This window comes from Apaloderma vittatum, unplaced genomic scaffold (assembly GCF_000703405.1).
Source record: "Apaloderma vittatum isolate BGI_N311 unplaced genomic scaffold, ASM70340v1 scaffold19261, whole genome shotgun sequence".
In the NCBI taxonomy this organism is placed as follows: domain Eukaryota; kingdom Metazoa; phylum Chordata; class Aves; order Trogoniformes; family Trogonidae; genus Apaloderma; species Apaloderma vittatum.
Genome location: NW_009699912.1, coordinates 36,846 through 64,752, shown reverse-complemented (window position 1 = coordinate 64,752; position 27,907 = coordinate 36,846). Strand labels below are relative to the sequence as shown.

The 27,907-nt window shown below is 37.8% G+C and overlaps 1 protein-coding gene across 1 annotated transcript in view; it reads right to left on the bottom strand.

The window, feature by feature from the left end:
- Window positions 1–27,907, bottom strand: part of PHIP (pleckstrin homology domain interacting protein) — a 96,682-nt gene that overhangs the window by 42,203 nt on the left and 26,572 nt on the right. Inside the window, exons 6-12 of the mRNA XM_009878587.1 lie at window positions 25,161–25,231; window positions 24,254–24,354; window positions 24,097–24,137; window positions 22,923–23,021; window positions 20,828–20,981; window positions 19,656–19,790; window positions 4,793–4,921 (exon numbers count right to left, since the gene is read on the bottom strand). Coding sequence (XP_009876889.1) covers window positions 4,793–4,921; window positions 19,656–19,790; window positions 20,828–20,981; window positions 22,923–23,021; window positions 24,097–24,137; window positions 24,254–24,354; window positions 25,161–25,231 — 730 coding nt within the window. The remainder of the gene's footprint in view (window positions 1–4,792; window positions 4,922–19,655; window positions 19,791–20,827; window positions 20,982–22,922; window positions 23,022–24,096; window positions 24,138–24,253; window positions 24,355–25,160; window positions 25,232–27,907) is intronic.

The window sequence follows — 27,907 nt, the reverse complement described above, 5'->3', positions numbered from 1 at the left end:
TTTTCCCAGTACTCCTTTCTGTATTACAGTGCAAGGAGAATAAACCACATGTTTGAGAGTAAGGAGTATTTAAATAACAGGGTGAATGGGGCTGTATTTAACTCCTTGAAGACATCTGACTGAACACAGCATGGACATATCAAATAGTTTACAAATTTCTTTCTATATTTTGAATATATGAATATATATTCTGATAGCAAAAACTGTGTCACAGACTTATGCTATGGTGTAGGAAGAAGAGGAATAGGGAAATATTTATCACATCATTGCCAGATATTTTAACACTAGCGGCCAAACATATTACTATTTTAACACTAGATATGTGAAAAAGCTTCAGTAGATAAAATAAAGCTGATCTAATGTTGAATTCTTTAGGCTCAGAGTTTTCTAGTTTTTATTTCAGTCCACCTGTTCATAATTTTTTCTAGATGACTTTCCACAGACACTCAAGACTGAGGACTTCTCTTGTCCAAATAGTACGTAAAAAGGCTTATGCGCCATCCCTTGCTAGCACGTGCATTTCAGTATCATGCAATCAGAAAGATACTGAACTTCAAAGAGAAAAGAGGAAGAGAATAGAAGACAAGCTGACGTGTATAATACACATTCCAACACTATCTACTGGCAAGCAACCTCTTGGCAGCTCAGGTACTCAGTTTAACTTTGAGCGAGTAAAAATAAGATAATAATTGAAGAAAACCCATCCACACAAACTAGATTTACAGTTCAGTATAAAAATGACTCAAGGCATAGAGATCTCAAAAAAAAAAATCTTGTCTTAGGTGTTAAGAACAGGTTTTGAGCACAGGCAGAGGAATCTCTAAATTGTTGCAAACAATCTGATTTCTGAAGAGCACGTTCTATCATGACCAAGCCATAACGCAGTTTGCAGTAACCCTGTGACATAGAAATCTGTAAGGCTGAGGCTATAGTACCTGTTCAGAGGTCTGGTCTCTCAGTGATAAAGGTCTCCTGTCCTGGATGTGAGAAGACCAGGAAGGGAAGACAACAACAAACATCTCGCAATTTTAACATCAGAAAAGTGCCTATATGCATCCATATAAGGTGGATAAAAAATAAATAAATCAGAGGAATTGTGGAACTTGGACTCCACAAAAAAATCAGGAAAGTAACAACAGGAAGAAACTGCAAAGATGCAACATCAAAGCATTTATTTCAAGGATTCAAAAGGTTACCACAGAAAGTGCATATGGACAAGGTGACATCCCACTACACTAAGAAGCCCTGACTCGGTGAAGTCTTGTTGCCAGGTTCTCTGTTAAATGAAAAGAGGTTGAATGATAAAGGTACAAGTACTTCCCATGTGTCCGACTAACAGAATCAAGGCTTGCCTGACAGTTCTGTTCCTTCAGCTTAAATAGCTCAATTTGATAAAGGTATAGGTCCTCAAGGAGGACTTAAGATTTTCCATAGAGTCTTAATAATAGAGTATCAAGTACTTTCATCTATTGTAAACTTTCCTATTAAGTACTTCCCCTATACTGAGAAAGAAAAGATTCCAAGGGCATGATCATACAGACTGCGAGTTTTAATGTGCTATGATTTGGCTGTACAGTGTTTTCTGCAGCTCAGGTTCTGCGAGAAAAGGGAAAATCTTAAAATCCTTTCTTACATTCAGTGACCTCTACCAGAATAGTCTCTGGTGCAAGATCATGAGGGACAATTTTGCAACTGCTCTTCTGTGTCCTTTGCACTGCAACCAGGTATGGTAGACAGAGTAAATAAGAGTTCTCTGCTTCACAAGAATGGCATTTCACAGGGAATCCAGGCTCAGATCAACTCTCAGGTAGAACACTGGAATGTCCAGGGCAACATCTTACCCCTCAGGCTATTCCAAGCCCTGAGAAAAATCAGAAGAATAAGACAACGCGGAAAAATCTTAAATAGCTATTTTCAGTAGAAAAACAGCTAAAAGTACTAACAATCAGACCTATTTCTTCATATACTATTAGAGATCAAATTCGTGACAATAAAAAGATACAACACCACCATTAGGATATGAGTCCTCCGTACACATGACCTCACAAATCCAGCTTGTGTTTGAGCATGAAAGCTTTCCAAGAGGTCTGAGCTCTACAAACAGACTCAGTAACTACACTACACATTCAGAGCATTCAGTTTCTCCAAATGGGCACCTACACAAATGCAGAGACATTTTCCCCACTACTGCACCAACTCAACATCCAGGAGCAGTCAACGTACAACAAAGAATCGTGGTTTGGACAGTCTACAGGAAAAAAAGCCTTAGGAAGCTCAGAGATTTAAATATGAGATTTAAAATTATCAGAAAAATACCACGTGTTTTAGGACAGTTAAGCATTCCTGGAGAGTTTCCACCTAAGCAAGAATTTCTGAAGTGCACATGCCCTGTTGACAGTGAGCTTATCTCATCTCTGATGATCTTCATACACTCAGAAATCTCAGCTGACATTGGCTCAAGGTTCTCTTGGGTCAAATAACAAAGGAGCTCCAAACAAGCAGCAAATGTATTCTTCACTCCCCCTAAAGAATTACTACACAAACCCACGTATGGATTGATCGAAAACCACCCCATTGCCTTCACTGTGGCCAAGACAAGACTGGGTGAAAAAAACCAAAAAACGACCACTGGACACTGGTTCCAGTCAACTAGAAAACACAAATTCTATCTGAACACAACATGAAAAAACACATAGGAAAAAACCAAAAGCTTGCTCTCTCAGTTGAGCTAACACTATCTCACCTATAACCAATCTCCTGAGCACAATTTGCAAATGTAGGAATGCAGGACAGTTTATCATAGTCCTTTCTTCTGTAAAAGTCATTCCCCAAGATGGATGGAAAGCACTTTAGGACAAAAAAAGCACAAGTCCTACCAGAACATATTCTCACAAGATGCCTGAAAAAAATCCCAAGTATCTGAGAGCGGAGGGCAGAACAAAAAATGCCTGATCTCCAGCATCTACCTATCGGTAGTTACACTTCTCCATAAATCAGGTCACACAAAATGATAGGAGATAGAACCAGACAAGAAATAGATTGGAAACTTCCAAGGTGAGTTTTCTGAGACATAAAGTCTGGGACTAGAGAGGCAACAAATGTAAACTCTATTTGCTCCCATTTCTTCTACATATGCCGAGATTATCACTGGCACAATAACAACTGGAAAGGATCATTCTAAATCAACCAGTAAGTGAAAGACAGCACCAGAAACTCCAAGAGAACAAAGGGTCTATAGAATTCAAGATGTAAAAAGCAACTGTTTTCATTCTTCAAACAGATCTAATCCCTCCACCAGGTAAATTCTCTGATGGCAGTGTAAAGGGTATTTCTGGTCTATCATGGAAAAGACAAAAAGGCTCTCAGTTTCAATTTAATTTCCAATACTTTTGAGAAGCAGAGGACTATGACTTCCAAAACAGATAGAAAAATAAAAAAAATAAATCTGGAACAATCCACGGACATGGTGAGAAAAATGTTACAACAGGCTTTGAAGTTTGGAAGAGTAAGAACTCCGGAAGACAAACACCTTGAAAACGATCTGATAATCCCAGTCTTCCTTGCTTGTGGTGTCTCCCCTGATTTTTTTTTTATTTGGAATGGAAGAGGAAATGCAGAGCTAGTAATAGCTGAGGGATAGCAACAGCAGCCAAGTATCAAGTACGTCAAGTACCAAGTACGCAGCTGAGGAACAAAGCGGAAAACCAAAAAATCAACCCTATTACGCAAATGCTGCTCTTACTACAATCAAAATAAGACCTGGAAGAGTACAGAAAGAAATGCAGTGGCTTGCAAGACAAAGATTAAAATTCCTTTCACCTTCCCTCCTTCAAGCCTCTCTCTCTCTATGTTGTTCTTTGCCAAAATGTTTTCAAGGCCAGCCCGGGTCTAAAGATCCAAAGCAAGAGGTAAAATCCCAAAGCTGGCACTTCATCAACAACCTTGAAGTATCAGCTACCAGAAGCAGAGATGAAAATCCTGGACCTGATGTATCTGCTTAAGACTTAGAGGGAGAAGACACACACCTCACCTCCTCCCTTGGGGGTAAAAGAACTAGGACCTTGTGGGCACTCCAAACCATTTAACCTGTATGGTTCACAGAGTGTGAGAAAAAATAACACCACATATCTTTACAGTCATGAGGGTCTGTGGCAAGACACCCACACTCAGAATACACAATGTAGACTGTGACATTAGAATAAAGACATAATATTTTAATCACACAGTAACAGTGCAACATTGCTGTGTAAGCATCAATGCATCTGTAACAGCAAAGTTCATTAGCAGACATAAAATTTTATCATTGGAACATACAGTACATTTATTACAAATAATTGTCTCCCAGGTTAAGCAATGTTTAAAATACAGATGAAGGAATTAGTTCTATTACACACACACACACCTTTTTTTAGTCTTAGATAGGAACCAGAAAAATATTACAAGTAAAATGTTTAACCATTATCAATTTCACTGCAACTTATTCACATTATCCATGTGGATGCATTAGCAGATACTTATAACCTCATCACTGAAGAGAGTAAACAGCAACTGTGCAATTTTTATTTTTTTAAAGATTATTTTTAACTTCCCATGTAAACAGCTTAATAGCATGTTTGTATAGTTTAGAAAAAGACAGTGAAAGTTCAATGTCAACAACAGGAACCTGAAATGTCCCATATTAACGGCTCAAAATTGTGTTAAGATATATCCTCCTGAAATGCAGCTCTGAAGCAAAGTTTGCACAAATGCATTCAACACAGACAGACATTTTGATTTTTATCTTGCACTGTACCTTGTCATATTTGCTACTGGAACCAAAGCCAAAAATCAGAAGGTGACCGTGTGAATCAGTACATGCAAAATGCTGTCCATCAGGAGAGCACTTGCAGTCAAAAACTGCACCATGTCCTTGTCCTTCAATCTGAAATACATCAACATACAAAATAATTAAAGTTACCAAAAGTAAATGATTTTTAATTATGATCTAAAACTGTGGTGCTGATGTTGAAATTTATTATCAAATCTGTACGACAGTATACTGCTAGATGGAAGTTACTTTAAAACATAGTTTACGTTTTAGCTATTCACTTTTCAGTGAATTTTGTAGTAATGCTCGTGTCAGATGCCAAATCAATAATAATAGAAACTGACAGACTTTATCCACAAAGCAGGCACAGTATAGGAAGTGAAAAGAAAAGCCTCCCCGTGAGCGCCCTGCTAATGAGCCTAACCAGAGAGCTGGGTCCAGTTCAGGGCTTTAGTCACTACACCCTTTCAATCCTCTGCCTTTTTGCTAAGCTAGCCCAGTAACATTGGCTGCTGCGGTGTTTCAGAACACCTTCCCGCTCGAAAACACACCAACAGACAACCCACATTACACAACTTGTCGACTGCGTGTTTCTGTAATTCCTACTCCTAATTTATTGGAGTGGGGGAGGTGTAGATTGGTGTAAAAACTCCACTTTTTAAAGGAGAACTGCAAAGATTTTAAAAAAGGAATTTTTACCTGATACTCATTTTCTGTTTTCCAGTTCCATTAAGCCAGAACAAATGGGTTTTTGTTTTTCCCTGCAACCTGTCAATCAAGCAGAGGTGACCAATCACCACTCTGAATTTTCAAGTCTTCAGCACCTCTTCAGAAAGCCCCTTTCTATTCTCCCCAGCAAAGCACTTCTGCATTTTCTTTAAAGAGACACTAACTGTGGCAGGCCTACACACCGCCAGAAAAAACAGTGGTATTCAGCCTGCGGGCAGTGCCACTGGGCACGTTGGTAGCACCTCCCAGGGGCCATCAGCATGATTTTAACAAGTTACCAAACCACCTCCAAAAACCTGTGAGGGAGGTACCCTTCTCACTATCTTACAGGCTCAGACAAAGGCAAGGAGTCCAAATCTTGGGCTCAGAGTCTTAGGACACATCCACACCCACACCTGTGTGCATTCCCCACCCCAGCATTAGGCAGCTGCTACGTCTACCGCTGCTGCTTTTGTGTGTTTCATAAAGGTCTTCCTTGCTACAAGTACTTTCCGCAAAAGTCAAACACGTTTCTGGATTAGCAAAAGAGCAACATAAACCAATGCAAGTTTTATGTTCTATTTTGTGCATTACTCCAGAAGAAATGAAAGGACATATCTCTAGAAAGAGATGGAAAAAAACCCTCAAAATCAGAGTTTCAAGCAGGTGACACATCACAACAACTAGGAATGCAGAATTAATTTAGGCTAAGCGAGATCCAACAACCAAGGCAAAGTTACAATTTTGAGCTGCTTTTTGTATGTAGAAAGAGCACCGTATAAAAAGGGAGACAGTTTGGGGAGGCAGTTGGAAAAGGAAAGGAACATGAGCCCAAGAATAAGCTTTGCACATGTATAGCAAAATCCTGGAACCTGCCTAGAGATTTTCTTCCCTTTTCTCCAAATGAAACAAAGTTTCAAGCCTCCTAACATTAAAGTCCTCCATAAATAATTTCAAGGTTCTCCTAGAGACTAAGATTGGGAGACTTTTTGTTTTACAAGGAAAATAAGACACGTTGTAAGAAGAACTATTTGCTAGCCATGGTGAGGAGAAATATAAGAAATAGAAGGAAAAAGATCACACTATTAAGATGATGGCTTTTTTTCTGTCCTTCCAAGCAAGAAATTGTTTGGATTTTCAAGAAACCCCTGGGAATTAGAGCATTAGTTGGAAGACATTCCCTTCTCAAGAAAACCTATCCTGATGTACTATTCCGTGATCAGTATAGTGCAAACAGCTTTACTCTAAATGTGGCCAGAATCTGGTCTAAAAAGTCATTTTGGGGAAGGACAGCAGTAAGACCTTTTAGTACAAACCCTGAAGTCTGATGTACAATTGCTTGAGTATAAGGATCCTTAATACTATAAGAACAAAAATTACTGTTGGGGGATAAGCTTCCAAGATATAATTACTATTACAAATTAAGGACCAAAGTTTACCGTGCTACCCAGTAGAATTTTTTTTTTCCTAACCAACATTATTTTGGGATTAATAAATGACACTTTACAATCAAAGTTCTTCATTAATAAAGCTAACAGAGTATTTGGTCACTTGGAACAGAAACTAAACATTAAGTTGCAAAAGAGGAAGCTGTAGTAAACCAGCGAAGCTGTAACTTCAGCAAGCGACACAGAACCTGCTTTCCTGACTCCATCCCTTTTAAAATCAAAGGTGCAAGGACTAGAGGAAGACTGTATCCCAAAGAAGATAAACTGTTTATCTTGCCCTGGGATCCTCCCGTGGTAAATAAAAGCGTATCAGTGGTGACTGAAGAGACTGCTTACAAGAACACAAAAAGCACCGATCAATGAAGAGCTGTCCCAACCAAGAGGCTGCCAAGAGTGAACCTGTCAGGACACTGCCCGTAGCGAAACAAGTAGCACTGATTCCTAAGGGAACTGGTATGTTCAGCCCTGAAAAGAGAAGACTCTGGGGAGACCTTATAACTGCTTTCCGATACCTGAAGGGAACCTACAGGAAGGCTGAGGAGGAACATTTTACAAGAGTGTCCACCAACAGAACAAGCGGAAATGAATTTAAATTAAAGGAGAATAGATTTAGATTGGATCTTCAGTACAAGGGTGGCAAGATTCTGGAACAAACTGTCCAGAGAAGTTGTGGATGTCCCCTGCCTTGAGGTGTTCAAGGCCAGACTAGATGAGGTCTTGAGCACCCTGATCTACTTGAGAGGCGTCCCTGCCCATGACAGGGAAGTTGGATTAGATGATCACCAGGGTCCCTTCCAACCCAGGCCATTCTATGATTCTATGATTCTTCAGCCACAAACAGGGAAGAAGCAGCGATGCTACACAATGAGGCCTAAGTTAAGACTTCTTTTAATCTCTACCCCAAGAATTAAGCAATTTGCCCATATTTTCACTAGCAAGGAAACAGATGGGCACTGGTGCATCATGAAGGGAGGAATGTTGATGAAATAAGAGAATGAAAAAGGGAAGTCTTAGATCCATAAAAATAATTTGTTATATGAAAACAAGAGCACTATCACCTACAGAGAAAGTGAGCACAATAACAAGCCTTTCTGACCGATTATCAACAGATAACATGAAAGACTTAAAAGCTAGCTTTTAAGAAAAGACATGGGAGGAAAAACCCAAAGATTGAGTAAAATTAATCAAGAGCAGAGAGAGTACCAGAGAAACATAGCAGACTTTCTTCAGTAAGCTAACTGATTTCTTTCATATCAAGTAATTCATTGAACCAAGCTAGATTTCACAGCCATTACACAGCACTGAAAACCGAGTTCAAATGGAACGGATTGTGACTAGTAGGAGATATGCAGTGTAGGTGCACTTGCTAATGAAAGAGTACGTAGTTACTGGTTTTGGAAAGTAATGCAGAGCTAAAAGGATGTTATCACTAAAGTTCCTCAAGCCAGGCCTTTCTGTTAGTGCCTACAGACAAAATAAGAGCCCGTTGATGAAATCAACATTAGGAAATCACTCACTGAGAACTTATTTGGGACACAGCACAAATGATACTTACTGAAGCAATTAAAAGTCAACAGGACAATATGCAATAGGCCATGAACCCACTAAGATTATTAGAAATAACTTAGGAATACACTTAATGCCAGAAAAAATAATGGAACTCAGTCTACACACAGTAACACTACGTATTTCTATCAGACCTTCCAAGACAAAAGTCAGTGAATTAAACCTTTACTGGCCTGAGGTACATAGTATTCCCTCCCATTCTTCATACTAAGGGGCTGAGGCAATTAGCTGGAAACACAGAGAGAAAGATCACTGTGTATTCTTTGCAATGTATCACATATAAAGCAATAGCAAGAAGAAAGCTGTATTTCTAAAATATACCTGAAGTACATCCAAAAGAGGAAGAGAGAGCACATACATGCTAGATAGACAAGGATAAGAACTCTTCCAAAGCAACATATGTAGTTTTTTTCTTTCCTTGTTCAAGATAAGTAAATTCTAAGTGGAACAGCTGCAGAGAAATGTTTTCACTCATCATGATAATGGAAATCCTAAGAGCTCAGCTTCTTCACATGGACATTAAGGAAAGAGGATTATTATGTATGTCTATACAAAAAAAGATCTTTAGCAGGAAGAGAACTACTCAAACACATAGAAACAAACGAAAATTAGTTACAAGCAACATTCAAACTTGAAAATTGAAGTTTAGATTCTAATGATCACAACAATGGTATGCTAGAACAACTTTCTAAAACTAGCTAAAAAAGCCAAGTGCACTGATTGTTGTTAAAAAAATATAACTTCTCATAACTGATGGAATAGCTGCTGAAATTAAAGCAGTCTGTAAGTATTTCGAAGCTTCCATGGCAAGCCAAAAGTATCTACGGACTTTCTGCAAAGTTAGAAGAGGTCGCTCCAGATTTGGAGGAGTGGAAAGAACACTCAATTTCTAAGTCGGTTAAAACTGCTTCCAGAACAGTAACGAAGGATCGAATGGTAGTAAAAGTACAAGAAGTAATTAGGAGTAAAATGTTCACTAAAAACAGTTCTATCTGCCTATCACCCAAGTCAGTTTTTTTCCGTATTTGTCTTGAAAGACAAATGTATCAATGAAAAGATGTAACAGATCATCCACCCTATGGATGTCTGAAGTTATATATAGGATATCAGCTTTTTTTTTTTGGTTAAAGAATTCTCTCAATAAACATCATGCAAATACATATTGGCTTCTACTTTGACTGTTAGAGCTTCATGCTGGATTTGCTCTTCAGGATGTGCTCTTACACACAGTTTAGAAGTGGGATCTCTCAAAAAATTCAAAAACGTTTCAATACAGCTACACACTGATTCAGAAATAATGCCTCTACAATTTCACTCTAAATCATTCTCTATTTCAGATGGTTATGAAACCTGATCTAAAAATATAGCCCTATACAATCCCAGCAAAACTGGAAGTCTCTTCAAAACTTATGAAGGCCACAATGTGAGCAATAACCATTTTTAAGTCTCTAGTTAACACTGATGAGATATTTACTATACATTGTCCATATGAGCAAACATTATGCCTCTTGGATATTAGTCCAAAAAATCACCTTGTGTGGCAGAAAATCCACACACAGAGCATTCTGCTGAGCCATCCTAGAGGGAATCTGATCCTCGATGCTGTTCTTCTGACAAGGACTGCAATTTCTTGCTATGTCATTTAGGCTAAAACTAATCAAGATTATTTGCCAACAAAGATACAGGTAGGCCATGCACGTTTACTGATTAACAAAAAGAAAACGCTGTAAGCGATACGATAATGCTGTTAGGGCTTCAGAGTTTATCAGTCTGCACTGAAAGTAGAAATAGCATTAGAAAGGAAGGAACTGCATCTCACAGATCAGTGAAAGGTCAGACCTCAGAAGATGGGGCAGGAAAAACATTAATACACACAGACATAAGGAGGCACAGCGTAGGAATTGCCTATAATGAAGTGTCCACTCAAAGCTAAAAATAAAGGACTGAGTCAACAACCAGCTCTCTCTGAAGGAGTAGGAGCACACAGAAAAATCCCATTACACCGTAGCAGCCTCTGCTTGATTGACAATTTGCAGGAAGAAACCCTTTTGACCTGATTCAGTTGATGCCTTAACAGTGCTAGTTAAGGATTAACAGTGCCAGCAAAACAAGGATTAAACTGTACTGAAATATTCAACAGTGATTAACAAGGGATGTGCATGTACACATGCTCAAAAACTAGACATCATCACCATTACAAAATACATTATTACTATTAACTCCATGGAGGTTCCCAATTTTTATCACTGATTTATATAAAAACGTAAAACATGGGAGAGACCAGATAAGTCGAGGTGGGAAGTGGTGGAGGAACAACCAACACATCACTGCATCCAGAGCATCTGATTCTTTAACCATAGCGCAGACTCCCCATTAAGGTCAAGTAGGATCAAAATTAACAACCTCTACAATTTCTGTTGCAGAAATCAGGAAAATTCTTAAGGGCTGCTTGAACTTGACCTTTCAATGGTCAAGTTTTGTATCTGATGATTGCAGCTGCTGCTTATGCTAACAGCTTCAAATAAATCTACAGTATATCCAAAGCTCACAAAGCTAGGAAAGTGTTTCTATTAAAAATTTTCACAAGATACATTGTCAGAAAGTTGGGGGAAAACGCATAAGCTTGAAAAGGGACCATGTAACGCAGCTACCATATATCCCGTAAAAGTAATTAAGATCCAACTTGGAAAGAAACACACGGAACCAGGAACACTATCAAACTAATTTACATTAATTAGCCAGCTGCAGACTTGGGGACAAGAAACTCAAGTCATTAGTTTCAGTAATCTTGTCCTTACTTCTTAATGTCTATGTGGCCAGAACTTGCAACCTAAACATTAGCATTTGTGTTATTTTTTTCAAAATATAAAATATTTACCTGCATTTACACAGATTAACTAGTATCTGGCTATGAAAGGCATATATAGTCTGTGGTAACTTCACATAGTGAACCAAAACTAGCATGTGTCTGTCCACTTGCTTCAGGCTTTCTCACCGGACGCGTGACAGTACACGTTTTCAATTTTTAAAACAAGCTTAATGTTTTAAATACAAGTACTACTTTGTTACAACATATATTGCTACATTTCCTGTTTTGTTTACATCACTCCTGCTTTTGTTTACACCACCTGCTCCATTAAGAGACCATTTGAAATAGCAGCACTTTGGAGCTATACCACTATAAACATCACCTAACCACAAGACAGTGGCCTTACGAGATTAGTAGCTGCTTGCCAATTCTACTACTCCATTTGTTTTCAAAGGCAATCAAAAGAAATAAAGGAACTTCAGAGATCACCTTCAAAATAAGCATACCAAATCCAGCTTTTGTTTCCTTAGCCCAAGGCTTCTCATGAATGAAGCAACCTGAAAAAACACAACTAAGGACACTTTTTTCTTTATTATAGCCCAGTCCTACAAGCCTGGGTCTGAACTGTAAGACTGGTCAGAAAATTGAAGGATGTAAAAACAAGGTTGTGAATATTCATAAACAATTTCTATTTTTTTGATCATATGAAAGCAATAGATACTTCACTGCATAAAATATTAGAACATAGTCCAATTATGAAAGCTACTACAGAAGAGTAATAAATAAATAAGGTTTTAATGAGCAGTTCTGCATTATCAGAAAAGACCCTTCCAATACACCTTCTCCTCTACATCACTATCCTACCAGTAACTGTTAGAAATATTGTCATGTTGTAATCCATTAAGTGGGAAAGGCAGATGCTGAAGTTTTCTCAAATATAGAGACACAGATCGAGTTTATCAGGACTTTCATTCTTCACAAGTACTGCTTTAGGCATACTCTGACATAACCATTATAGCTTTTCAAAAACGTCTATCAAGCTTTATTCACTTGACTTCCTTGCTTCATATACCCGACACAGATGTATAGAGATTTAAAAGAAAACTTTAAATTGGTAACGGATTATAAAGTAACAGTATATAATCCTTTCTCTAAGAATTAAGTAATGCTGAGAAAGGCGTCAGGCACGCTTGCCTGAAAACTACCTAGACAAGCTACGGTATTTTTTTCTTTTCAGATATTCTCTTTAATTTGTGGTAAAAAAAAACCCAAACAAACATTAAGTTGGTCATGCTAAGTAGCTCTTCTTAAGTCTTGCTAAGAAATTCTGACCAGCTTTTTCAAGTACAATTCTGCATTATTTTATTTCAGATAACAAGCACTGTTCCATCAAATCTGAGACTTCATTAAAGAAGCCAACCAGGTTCTGGTCAACTTGGTAAGACAGTGTAAGACATTCAATGTTGTGCAAAAAAAAACACAACAAAAAAACCAACCAAACAATCAACAAGCCCGAACAATTCTATGGCTAAAAGGTTTGCAGTTACATTAATATTTTTACCCTGCTGCAAGGCTAAAAGTTTTTTCTAGGGTTGTGGTTTGTTTTCTTTTCTTCTTTTTCTTTCCAGGGTTAATTAACTTTTGTAGTACTTTTCTAACTCTAACCAAGAACATGAGCAAAAGATCAGCCTACAGGTTTGAAGCTCCACCAGTAAAGTAGCTTATGCCTGCTGGTACTGTATGTTCAATAGTTTGTACGCAAGTACCCTGAAAAGTTCTTCAGGATCAAGAATTTTGAAGTTGCTGTTCCCCACTAACGTACCTGTTAAGAGGAATGGTTACATTTAAATTCTGTTGCAATAAAATGCAAAATTAAAATAAATTTTTCTTGCTGAAAGGTTCCACAACTATTTATATTAGGTTTCAGTAAGAAGTCCTTTAATCTCTGAATGCCAAGAATGAAAACTTTTGTCCACATTTTTCTTTAAGCTGTCACTAATTTTCTTTAGAAGAAGGGGGGAAAAAAAAGGAAGAAAAAGAAAAGTAACTTTGTTTATGTGGTTAAATCCAGACTTTATCCTAAAATCTCAAGTAATTTTCTTCTGTGCTGACAAATATAAAGGAAGTTGGAAAAAAATCATGTATAAACTTATACTAAAATTGCAACTGCAAAAACTTCATTAGAAAATCAATACTTTTCAATTCAGCTGCTTACACTGTACCTGTTTTATGTTTTTAATACAGATGGAAGAAACCATGATCATCACAGTAGCCAAATCTTTGAGTAAGTAATCTAACATTTTGCAGAATAAACACAGAAGTGTTTAAGCCCTTATTTTGTTTTAAAAATGTTCATATTTAAGGTCCAAGTTCTATCATCTGTTGCTAATTAATAAGCATATTGGAAAGAATACGTGCAAGTCAGACTTCCTAGTTCTGGATTCAGTGTCTATTTACAATTTTTTTTCTAGGACACCTGAACATTTGGAACAAGCCTCATCCTGCCTTACAGCAGCTACAGCTATCAAAGACATTATCCTTCCAGGTCTCAATGAAAAAGCACATCTTAGCCCCAGGACGAGTTTTTCACAAAACATCTACGAAATGCAGCTGTATCCTTTGTCTTCTCCAACACTGATGCAACGGGCAGGTGAGCCTCGCCCTCAGACTTAGCAATTTTTAAGGTTTCTGAGGTTTTTTTGTTTTGTATTCTGATGGTTTCCAAAAAAGCGTGACAGAGAGCGTAAGAACCACAAACATCAATTCAAGCAGTAACAGTTACACTGTGTAGCAAACCATCTACTATTCTTTAAGTCCCACTCTGGTTTCCAGGGCAAGCAATATTTACCCTGTGACACAGAGGATAACAATGGTGTTTCTAGGAGAGATTAAAGCTTTTCTGTCACAAACATAAAGCTGTCATTTCAAAGAAAGCCATAAGGAGAACAGATTTGGTAAGGAGAATTTCTTTCTTTCTCCTCCTCCTCCTCATGAAGAATCTGAAGGTTCGGTCACTAATTTCTAGGCTTCAAATCACTAGCTTACAGAGCTCGAGTTGTAATGCATTTCTGAAATATACTCATGGTATTTCTACGTGCTCTGGTGAAATGTGCTTTGGCATTTAGAAAAAGACTCATCGAATTAGCAACAGCTGGAGACATATAGCATGACCTTTAAGTGTCAGAGGCTAGGGTGGCTTAGCCTTTCAGGAAGTCAGATAAAGTCACAAAAGTAGGAGAACTTTGAAGTATTTGGATCTGTGAATTTAATACAAGACCGCAAAAACATTATTTTTGTATCAGTAATTCAAAGCATTCTTCAGAATACAATGGAAGGACTAAGGCCGCCTTTGTGTGGAGTTCCAAGTGGGTTCTGGAACTACCACCCACCCAGAGCGTGTTGCAAAGGACACCCCAGCCCATGACAGCACTCAAAAACACTGTCTCAGCGCTAAGGCAGCACAACAAGAATCAGTTCAACTAAACTCTTCACAACTACTAGGAGGAACACATTAAGATCACATGTAAGCACAAGTCTGACCTTAAACAGGCGCTCAGGCACACAGGAGGTCCCCGAGACACGTAAGAAAGCCTACTGCCACCTGCAGCAAAGCCCAACTTCTCAAAGACATTAACTCACAATGAGAGTCAACCCAGTAAGACAAAAAGAGCAACACCCAGTCATGAAAGATCTTTTGTTGTTGGTTTCATTTGGGTTTTTCTTTTTTTTGGAAATCTGTTGACCACAACAACCATTTTTTATTTACAGGCATGAATACATCAATACTGCTACTTGATTAATTTCTACAGTACACAAGGATTTTTTTAAAACACCTTTAGGCTTGTCTTTATCAACTAATACATGAGCTTCCTGGTGCAGTAATTACATCCAAAGATAAAGTACAAAACCCCAATATCCTGCAGTGAACAAGACTGTAAAAATGCCTGCTCTCCCCTAGTCTTTCACTTTTGCTATTGTAATATAATTTTCATCATTTCAAGTAAATACAGTCACATAAGTTCCTGTAACTGTTCAAAAAGCTATGCTGAAAACCAAATAAACAAAAAAGAGAGGAGAGAGAGAGAAAAAGAGAACATAGCTACAGGCTTATACATATCCTGAAATCTTTTAGGAAGCTTTTGAAATATTTTTCTACAGGGCAGCCCCCTCACAGGACAAGAACTATCAGCTTTACCATAGGAGAAACCCATACTCTGAGGCAGCAGGCAGAATGCCTTTTGCGAGCAATTTGAATCAGCAGAGCTCAGTCCTGAGAGGTACTGCTCAAAGCAAACTACTCAAGTCTAAAAACTAAAAATCAAGGGCAAAACTGTAACATCACAAATGTGTTTAGGGTCAGACTCAAAAACCACCAGCACTTAATGACCAAATTGCAAAACTGATAAAAACCCCATCACCAAACCAAACAAAAATCCGTGTATCTACCCAACATTACTAGGCACCTACCTACTTTTTGATCTGGAAGATTAAGTCCCCGTAGTCTTCTTTTCCCCCCTCATATGTTCTCATAACTGAGGAACTACAAGCACAAGGCTAAGTGGACAGAGCAGTAATTCTGCAAGTAACTCTGCTTGCCTTAAGCTTGAAGCCAAAGGCCATTTCCAGTACTTCCTAATTTACCTAGAACATTATTTTCATACCCAAGAAAATAAGCCTGGTAGAAGTGCCTAAACCCACAGGCTATACGTATACAACTCTCCACAGCAGCAAGACTTCAAAAGAAAGTTGAGAAAAAGTCCCGTCTAGACATTCATAGCTGAGTTGCCCTCCTGGGTAAGTGGCAGATGCCGAGTTAACACCTTGGTACTGAGAAGAGGACAGAATCTAGATCTTCCATTTCCCAGCTTACGAAGGCAATCCCAAAAGATGAGCACCATGTGTCCCTGAGCCCTCCTTTTAGAAGCATGGGCACTTCCCTCAGCTATTGGAAAGGTGCCTTACCACACAAGGAATCCAGATGCCTCACTGTAGCTCTAAGAAACTGCTTTTTAGATATATCTCTGTGCATTATCATGCAATGGCTTTCACTACACAGTCCACCCTTCAGCGTGGTTTTTTAATGTGGATCATCCACTGACACACCTGTATCTCATATACTGCTCTGCTGAGGTTTTGGTAGGATACTGTGGAGTATCAAAGGGTTTGCATTGTCTTTCTGTAGCAAAAGCACTGTTTTTTGTGAGATACATAAGCTCTGAAACAGTTCGCTGCAGCATCCACTTAAGGTTTACAGCCCTGTTTCTTCAGATGTCTGCTAAATGCTTATTGGTACCTGGGAAATACAGCATGTGAACCTGCCATAACATTGCAACACCAAAGCCACAAATTCATTGATTCCTTGGAAAAACGAACGACATGGCAAATACTTTTTTCATTAGCAGCTGTATTACATCAGGACTGGCAGGGATACTGTACACCCCAAAAAACAAGTACCTGTACTTGCACTTGCAATTTAAAACCACTCCAGGATTTATTTGCTGCATCTCAAAATTGCCTAAAGCACACTAATCCTCTCATACTCTTGATATTTCCATGGCAAATTTCACTCTCTGGGGTAGCAAATACCAACTGACTGAAGTCACTGAATTAAGCCAGTTCTGAATGCCCATAAATTCCAACATTGAGTTATGTGACACTGACATAACTAGATCAAATGAAATGAAGACTACAGGTGAAAACATGGAATATAGAAAATATATACATACTTACTGAGAGCAAACTCATGTGTGTAGATCGTTATTATGGAATGAGTTTACTATTAATTATGAAGTCCAAAATCTGGCAAACAGACCAAAGACGCTTCAGATTAACTGTTACTGTGCCCATTGATTTAACAGTAAATCTGAAGTTTAAAAACCTGAGAGAGAATGTTCTGTAGGACCACCAGAGTCTCCTAGTGGCACCTATTTGTAACCAGCAAGGCACAAATAAACTTTGGCTGCTCTATTTAAGTTAAATACAAAACAAAAAAAGTATCTTTGGTTACTTTGCAGTTTCATGTTCGCTGACCAGATAAAAGGAGTTAAGTTTCAACTGACTTGCATCCTTCGTTTTTATTTTTTTTAAATGCTGACAATGAAGGAATTGAGAGCAGGGGCAGCAACTTAAAATACCTGACTCAACTCTAAGGATTTGTCACAATGCTTTAGACATACCAAACCATCCATCTAAGATGGGAATATTATTAATCTAACAGTTATCTAAAATTCTGCTAGTTCAACCAACACTTTCAAGGCCTGCAATTTTTCAAAAACAAGCTTTTGTTATGACAAAGTCATCCAATGCTAGTTCTGGTACCACAGGCACTGTTTTGTCAGGCAATGGTAATAAGAGGTACTTGAATGGTAAAGCAGTTGTCATTCAACTCAGATTTGGTTCCTCCAGATGATGTTTCCTGTCTCATCCAAAAGACCTCCATCTCTAAAAATTTCCCATGCCCAGAATACAAACACTGGTTTTCAGAAGTATGAGATGACATATTGAACAAGTCAATGAAGGCAACAGCAGTTATCAAAATAATTTAATAGCAGCTAATCTGATGATGTTCCCAGCTGATACGACAGTTAGAAATTTGGCAGAAGACTGCCAGCTCTCTATGTATTCATGCTGGTCCTTAGTAAACCAGAACACTTAACATTTGCAGCTCTGCAGAAATGCCTATACAATCAAGCCTAGAAACATCTCCTTGTCACCCCCCAATCATCTAAGAAAACCTCTAATTTCCACCCGTGTCTTTTGAAGCATCAGACACAGAAGACTGGCTGGTGAAATATTCAGAGAGAGTGTAGAGATGCCTCTCTTGCATATCAGGTTCATATGATTTATTCATTGGTTCAAGACACCTGATTGCCAGATTTACAATTGCCCTCACTTTGCACAGCAGGCTGACTTTCTCACATTCATTTCTAGCGTGAAGCACAGATTACCAGGAGCTGAGATCTTCTGATTGTCTACACATTTCTCTGATTCCAAAGATCTTAAAATGTATGTGATTTTTACCTTTCTTAGGTGTTTATGCTGGATTGCACAGTTGAAATAAATATTTCATTCTTTCAGGGGTTACCTAACATCTAATGGCTGTTAAATGGACTTGTCTTTGAAAGAGCAGATGAGCTCAGCCTCTTCGGACCTTAAATTCCATGAAAGCTATCATCCATCCATCTATCATAAGGAGCAGTGCAAAGGCCACCTAACCAGGCAATGGGAATATAAATCTCAACTGGTAACAGTGTACAGCACTGAGTAACAAAGATCTGTAATCATATGTCCAAGATGATTGTCTCGGATCCTTCCTAAATTCAGTTGCAGAACTCAATGCAGAGAGAACAATACTGAACCTAGTTCAGTGCTGAAGGAGTCCAGGCAGCTCTCTGTCCCGTTAAGCTTGGCAGAATTCCCTCAGAGACTTTATGAACCGTACTGTACACTGCACATCTCAAAAGGTTCAGAGGGACCTTTCTGGTTTGACTTCATTTCTAAACGCCCTTTTTTTTTTTTCTGGTGAGTACATCTATGGCAGGTCTTTTCTCCAGATGATCATCTTTATGCTCGTCTCCAAGACTTCCACTCCACTGCAAATGAAACTCATTTGCCTACTCTCAGCATTCTCAGTGACTCTTGTTATTCTACAAAGACTTTTGTCATTTTCTCCAGGAGACAAAGCCTGAATTGCACAACACAATGTTACCTTTTGAGGAAAAAGATATGTACAAAGACACACAATATCAAGAAACAGATGGAAATACCTGTTGCATCCATCTTCCAGAAGACTCAGCTTAGTTTAGAACAGACCAAATTTGAAATCTCTGTGTGGATGAGTTCTACCCAGAAAGGCTGACAGTATTCAGTCCAATGGGCCAAGGCAGCATATAACAACATTATATGAGATCAGGTGACTCCTGAAGAGCTTTAGCCAGATTAAGAACTAGTAATGCAAAAATAAATCAAGGTCCACCTCGGTTCCCCAGGCAGGAAACAGAGCACTAAAGGCAGGTATCCGTCACCCTCTCTCTTATGCATGATCTCTGACAATGGAAACTAAAACTCCAATTTTATGTGAATGAAGCACACAGAAAGTGACACTGAAATACAGCCCAAGAAACAACTTTTTACCTTTTACAGATTTAATCTTTGCCCCACTAAACTGAATAGGAATTTCTCTTGACTTCCCTGGGTGCAGGATCTTGCCCTATACACAAAGGCATGCTTCAAAAGACAGCTTACATCAGAATGTACTAAAACAAAAAAAAGCTTAGAAAAGCTGCTTTGGCATATCTGCATAAAGCATAATAATTACCATGTTGAAGTAAGACCGGATTTTGACTCCTCTTGCCAAATCCCAAACTATAACATTTCCATCATGACCAGCAGAGAAGAGAACTCTTGGATCAAATGGATGAGGTTCAAGTACAAACACTTCATCTTCGTGTCCCTGAAATTAAAGATACATCCAGATGAACTAAAGGACTGTAACAAATAATTAGCCAGGAAATCAATACGGTAACAATAGCAACTGCAACACTAACCTATGGAAGTATCTAGTGACGAAGAAAGACTTTAGCCACACACTTCACTTTCTATATACAACAGTATATCATACTCTTCCCATTTGAAATATTAGCATCTTAAGAAGTATGTCAAGTGTATCACCTTCACAAAAATGGTATCCCAATATTTCACCATGACTGTTCAAGGCCAGGTTGGATAGGGCTTTAGCAACCTGACCTAGTCGGAGATGTCCCTGCCCAGGGCAGGAGGGCTGGAACTAGATGATCTTTAAGGTTCCTTCCAGGCAAAACCATTCTATGATTCTAAAAGATCAGAGTCCACGATGTTCAGTATTTTTCATCTTAAGGCCCCAACAGATTTAGATTTGTTTACTCAGCACTTAGAAATTCAATTCAGACCCATAAAGAATCAAATATAAAAGTTAGAGAATAACATCTACAAAATTAATACCAAATTTTAAAGCTTTGCATGAAATATTTCCATCTCTAGCAGAGCATCGAGTTAACTAGAGCTACCTATTTTCTCAGTTAAACGAAGTGTTACACATTAGCAAAAGTGTTGTTTGATTTATTTAGATCTATTTAGATCTATTTAGAAGACTATTTTTTGGCACTCATGGAATGATGAGGTTGCAGAAGTGTCTCTGTTTAAACAGGGCAAATTTATCCATTAACTGTATGTCAAAACATTTCTCACATTAAATATAAAGGTAAAAAGAAGAAACTATTTCCTTCTCTCCTTCAAGACAGCACTTCAGGGAAAAAAAAAGGTTCAATATTAGTTTCAGGCATCTTGAACAGCAATGGTCATTTGTGGCTTAGGCATCTCTCTTACACTTCAACTATATGGAAACATTTGTTAAGGCATTTTTCAGACAGAAAAAAAGAAACATAGGAAAGAATCTTGATGTATACATAAATTTTGCATCCAGGATTGATAAATCAAGATGGAACACCTTACCATGAGAATATGAATGAGCTGGCCAGTGAAAGAATTCCAAACTTTCAGGGTCATATTATTTACTGCAGTTATAACAGAGTTGTCATGGCGGTCCCATGCCACCATGGTCACTTTCAGCTTTGTGATTTTATCTTCAACTCCTTGTAAACTTTGTCTAAAATAAAAGAGCAAAAAGTTTCAAAGAAATCCTAGTTCATCAATACATTTTTATGCCCCTAACAAGTGAAAATATGTCTGTATTTTGCTTTATTATTATGAACAAAAACATTACTTCTTCAAGAAACCGGAGAAATGAAAGATGTTTTCCCTTATGCAGCACATAAAATCACAAATGAATTGTAGATAATTAAACAATGACTACAGAGTTCTCTTAGTATCTTCAAGAATAAGTTGCTCTGTTTTTCCAGAAAATGCCCTCCGATACATGACCCAACTGAATTAATTTTGATAGTTCCAGTATTTGTTGTGACATGTGAAGAGGGAAAATCCAAACTAGTAAACCAGTAAACAGTAAATTGTCCTAGAGAATATTCAGAAGTCGTTATAAATACCGAGAGACGTATTCAGATACCCTTAAACGAGTTAAATTCTCAGGCTATATTTATTACTATACCACTATCCTTTCATCACTTTACTATCAGTCATAATGGCGCTTAATCTCCCTTGTGTTTTATTCTTACCCTTATGAAAACCAAGCACTAGCTATCTTTAATATCATCTATCAGAATACTCCAAAACTATATTTTTGTCAGTGTGGTTTAAAGATGAATCACCACCAAATTCTTGATTTCTGGAAAAACATCAACCAAAAGCAACAACAGCATGTTACTGCCAAGTAGGCAGACAAAATACAGAACCTTCCCTACAGGAAGCACTACAGTACATTACACAATGGTATATATTATACAACTCAATAATATAAAAGATAGTTATAGCCAGATTCCTTTCTAGATTTAATGTTGAACCCAGAGGCCTTTACCAGATGAATTCTTTCAGTGCAACAATTTCATTTTCTTTGATAAAACTGTGCTCATATAGAAAAGATCCAATTTGGAACTGCACAAAACAGAATTCAGCTAAAGGTGCTTTACTGAAATGACCAGTTCATTTTCCCAAAGAAGTTCAGCATTTGTGACCACAATGAAGAACCCACTTCTGATTGTTCCAGGATCAGTTAAACCCAAGAACATCTACAGGCTGCATTTTTCAAAAGAGTAATTCAGTCTGTTCGTACACTTTTGTCCAACAGTTTTATATTCAGGTTTTGTTGCATCTATCCATAACTGACAAGATAACTCTCTGATCTAAACATCTAACTAAATTACAGCCAATTATCCTTCTCTTCCATCCCTTTCTTGGCCTTTCAAACATCTTTCCACAGGATTACTCTTGAAACTCTTTTCATTTTTCTTCTATTAAGTATTATCATAGAAACCATTCAGTATGATCAGTAAAGGGGAAAAAAGTTTTACCCCTTGAACTCATTATAAATCTTTCTAATGCATGTCAGCTGGAAAACATCTGCCCCGCGCCAAAATATAAAAGGTGCAAGATATAACTCCTACTACAGTCACTCGTCATCTTCAAGCTTGTTCTAGTGCATGAAGTTTCTCATACCTACAAAGCCCTGTAAATTCTCAGATTGTTTTAACAAGTGAGAATCGACTGCAGAGCAAGCGGTTTACTTGCCCTGGCACGTGGTATGAAAGAACCCGATACTGCTTCTCTGGACACGCAGATTCCATAATATCTTTAAGTACTACTTAAACACAAGCAGTCTCAAGAACAGATCTGACCCAGTTGTCTTGCTCCACAAATAAATACCTATGTAAAATGCCATATAAATCTGATCCTTAATGGCGTTTGAGTAATGTTCATTCTTTTAATCTAATCAAAATACTAGTTCAGCTATTATTAGGACATGCTAACATGAAGTCAAATATTTGTTTTCATTGGACTTCAAGAGCGAGACAAGCAGAGCATGCATTTGAGCAATAACAATTTAAGAAGGCATTCCCCCCCCACCCCATGTCAGCGTATTATATCGATGGCCTTCAAGTTTCTATCTGATAGGAGAACACTTTAAATCACTTACCCTGCTGGGCGAGTAGCCATATCTAACAAAATGCTTTTCCACTCCCTTCGCTTAAACTGCCAAATTCGTGCTGTTCCATCACGGCTTCCGCTCACAAATCTAACAAAAGGGAGCGGGGGGAAAGTTACTCATAGATCAAGAGCAGATCTGTGCAGAAAAGACACTTGAAAATTGAAATTCCAGAATTAAAAGTCAAAAAAGGAAGCTGCAAATAAAGAAGTCCAAACACTGTCAGAATGCTGCACAACTGGTTTACAGTGAAAAACACTGCCTATACTAGGACAAAACTGAAGGTTTGAAAAAAGCAGAACCTGCTTCTCTAGCCTGAACCCCTTTCTAAATGAACTGTACTTCGAGCTTGGGTGCGCCTTGCTGAGTTTTGAAACTGCTCTTGCACAGGGACACCGTAACCAAAAGAGCTTTCCAAGAACCTGACCCTACCACACCAGGCAAAGCAAAGGAAGAAGCGTAAGGGCCAAACACAGCTGAAGGGCCAGGAGAGCCCTGCAAGCATGAGGGCAGACGTGATTTAGAACAAATAAAACCTACTCCTAACAAGCCAGCACTGTATGTTAAATATTATGATACTTATCTGGAGAAGTGCTCCCTGGCTTGAGTTTCTCCCCCACTTTTTTCTTCCCCCATTTCAGAGTGCAGAAGTAGGGGAAGAAAGAGATGGATGGAGCCCAGTGAAGCTTGGTTTACAACTATTTGTATCACAATACGGATATACATCAGAACATCAATTAAGTGAAGTGTCAGAAACTTTACCTGAACTGCTTAGCATCCTTCACATCCCACACCCTGAACTTGAAGTGAAATGTTAAAAAAAATAAAGCTAGCTAAACAAAATACTGTTAGATCTAGTCTGACAATTTACCTCTACCCAGCTCTTAAAACACACATTTTATATGTGGATATATATACACATATGTTGCTGAAGAAGAAATTTCAAGTGTTTTTATACTGCTTAATTTTGGCAAAAACAAGTGTAAAACCGAAGAAGTATTATTAGAAGAAAACAGTGAGAATCCAACAGTTATAGATGATTTTACTGGACGAACCTCAAAACAGAAGGCAATTTTTTTCTTAATGACTGCTTCCAGAAACTAATATTTACAAATGTTCACAATGTTAAAAAACTAGCTCTGAATAAAAAAAAATTTGTGCTTACCTGTTACTACTATTAGAAAACTGAATGCTGTCAACTTTGTCCTATAGAAAAAAAAAGTAGAAGAAGAAACAAAAATCAACTACCATTCCAAATTACACAAATTTATCCAAATTACTATTTTAATCCAATACATATGTAATTTTAAAAAAGTATTTACAGTATGAAACTCCAACTCTGATATCTTCTCTGGCTGACCTGATCCAAAGAAATAAACCCTAATGATGTGATCTGTACTCCCAGTGGCCAGAAACATTCCACCTGAGAAAAACAAAGAGATAAGACTTAAGAAAAAAAGTGCAATGTAATGCTGTTGCAGTACTTTGAAATGGCTGTAACATCAAATACTTAAACTTATTCCCTGGAATTTATTATAGCTGTATCTAATTTCAGTTATGCCAGTAACTGACCTTTAAGTATAAACAAGATTTAGAAACTCAGAAGTTTAACTGGACTTGAATTACCTCACATCTGCTGTCAGATAAATATGCATCTGCAGACATATCTGAAAGATTCGCTAACTATAGCAATTTGTGACTTGAGCCCTTAGAAGTCTCAATCTTAAAAATTGAACTAGTGCTCCAGTACACTTTCAGAAAATAAGTTCCTGTCATTTTGACATTTTATCCAATTATGTATGTTGTATTATTCAACTGCCAACTCTAGAATCAATGAAATTGAGACCGTGAGAACGTGATAATCAACACCTTGTCCCAATTCCTACAAATTCCATTTCAGACAAAGCCGACTCAAAATCTCTCTGAAAAAGCAATATCCATCATACTTTAATGTCAGACTTGCAGTCACAAGACTTACTTTCAACATGTTAAAATTTAACTGTTTTCAAGAATTCCCATATCACCAAGAGGCAATGCGCAGGTCCTGAACTTTTATTTGAAATATCTGGGGTTTTTTAACAGCCACTTTATTTCTTGTTAATAAGATGGAATTGAGTTAAAGTGTAATACAGTTAGTACACTGTATTTTACTCTCCTAATGACTTCTTATACTGATACAAGAGAGAAAAACGGGGGGAAAAAAAAGAAAAAAGAAAAAAAGAATTTTACCAGCGCTAAACGAAGAACAGATCATTTGGACTCCAGGTCGGGGGCGTTCTGTAAACTTTGTTGGCCTTGGACTACAAATAAAGAAACAGTTAAATAACTTCCTAATAAGGCTTCAAAAACTAAGTCAGTATCTTAGAAATAAATCACAGAAGGACAAAATTAAATATGAAGGAACAGATGGCTGCCCATCTATAAACAATTTTGTGTGACTATGCTTCATGATCTGATCTTTAGGAAACTAAGACATCCAGATGGACTAACTAATCCATGTATCAAGGAGAGCTGTATCACAACTTAAATCCTGTTTCCTTCTCCCCTCTAACATTGCTATACAAACCACTTTCCTTAAGTTACCAGCAAAGCAGAAGAGAGGACACTAGAGCATGACGCCCGTAACATTCAGTTTTTAACGACTGAGTGTACTGGAACTCTAGTTTCCTCCTGCAGCACATCACTGCTTTTACAAGGGAGAAACAGCTTGGCACTCTTTATGGAAAAGGATACAGAAAAAATTTTAAAAAATATCTAGTTTTTCACGTATTAGAATATACCACTTTTTTCAGAGGACATACATTCTTTGTGAACTAGTTTCAAATGGTGTCAAAGGAATGTCAGGAATATGACTGTGTAAGTAATTTTATTTTATGGCCTGTGCTTTCTTTTCGGCATTTCAGAACCCTATGTACAAGCAAAACTAAAGCTTCAGTGGATTTGTCACTTTTAGAGTGTATAAAACCAAAACAAATCAGACCTGGTTCTTCAATCATTACTTCAATTCTGCTCATGCACTGCAGCAACCTCAAAGCAGTAGGTGGTCTTGCATAGTATGCCATCTGCAATCTTCGCTCAAAGAATAAACTCACTAGAGAACAGCACTATTACACCCACAAGTGTCATCACTAAAGATTTGTTTTAACATAAAAGCATGCATATGCATAACTTATCCAAAAATGTTCTCTTTTAAAAGCAAAATGGTCCATATAATTCATTTCAGCTGAAGGCAGATGCACAAGAGACCTTTCTCCACTAAAAAGCTATCACTATCTCAAAGAAGCAGTAAGCATTAAACCTCAGTAGTGCCTATGCATAAAATAAAGTAATAAACACCAGGAATACCAGTTAAGAAATCTTTCTCCAAATCGTCCATTCACTACAGACTGTTTCTATGAACTTTTCTCGAAGAGTTTTAAGGTAACTCCCTGCAGACTCATGACAACAAAACTTCACAACAAGATACACTAAACAAGACAAAGATCTATTCTACAAAACAGTTGAAACCCTTTTAAAAAGAGATACTAACATAAAAAGAACTATCAGATGATTCAATATGCAGCTTACATAATTTGGAGCAAGTGTAAATAGATAAATAGGCTGCTGTTTTCCTCCACTGTAGTTTGTGAACTCTGCCTTTGGAGTTAGGACAGCTGCAAAATAGAGCAAGTATGCACTTACGTTCTAGTTTGGATAACCAAGTCAAATTCTCCAACTCACGCCTCTCTAATGTGTGTTATTTTAGGCATTAGGAGACAAAAGACTATGGCATTCTTATACAATAGAGCAGACTGTGGCCTTTGGAAAATGAGTCGGGCAATTAACATATTGGGAAGCAATGAAAGCAAAAAAAGCATAATTCCTTGCAACATGCAGAAACCAAGCTAGATTGTTACACTTCACAAACATTCTCAATCCAATTATTAAGTCGCTGGAAAGCACTAAAATATCTTCACAAACATTTCACAGAGAGGTCCAGAAAAGTCATGGTAAATCATTTTCCTCCTGGAGGAGACCTGTATTCAGTTCAACACGAACCCAGAAATGTGAAGGGTTGCAGTCAAGAAAATAACTTGCAGTCAGAGCAGTAGACCAAGATGCAATTTCATCTATGTGCCTCAACTAATGGACACCCATATGCACATCTCAAGTTCCTTTTCTTCAAAATGCAGGAACAGTTACCTAATCCAAGCCCTGCGGACTATTCTCACTCTGGACGTGTCATGGCTCAAGCAACACTTCTTCCTAGAAAACAGGTGTGTGATAAAACCTCTCCAAATTGAGTCTTCCTTCACAAACTAACAAACAAGGTTCAGTGTATCTGAATTCTGATGTACGACCCAGCCTCTTTAACATCAAGTGCCTTCTGCGTAAGAAAGCAGATGGGAAGTACCACAATCACACTGATGACAATTGAGAAATCAACATCTCGTCCAAAACAGAAGCGTCAAAATCATCAGCATGTGTTTTTCTTAATGTTTTTTCCCCTCTGTTTAAAATTATAGAGGGAAAAAATAGAAAAAGAAGAAAAGCAGTATGGTAAGCTCCTCTACCCAAATCTGTGAGACAGTTGTGCTGCCTTTTTTATATGGTTTGCCAGTAACAAGACTAATGCTGGAAACTTGTGATCCAAACAGGTGGCAGAAGAAAAACAAGAAAACTCAGCATCTTTCCCAGAGAAGATACATATGCAAATGCTTTGCAGTGTAACTAATTTAACTCTGATGCACTGACCAGTTATGATAATACTCCTTTCAACTTGAAGCAGATTATTCTTCAATTTGTGATTGCCCAAGGCTGATTTTCTCTGTACTCCTGACTGTCAGCTGATACAGGACCTGAGTCTTGTAGTTTTTAGCACCATTCAAAATTGTAACAGGAGACAAAATACTTCTTGATTGCCTAAATTTGTATTTGTTTTCCCATCTTGTTTAGGCCACATTCCTTGACGTCCTCTCCTTCAGCAACAACCAACA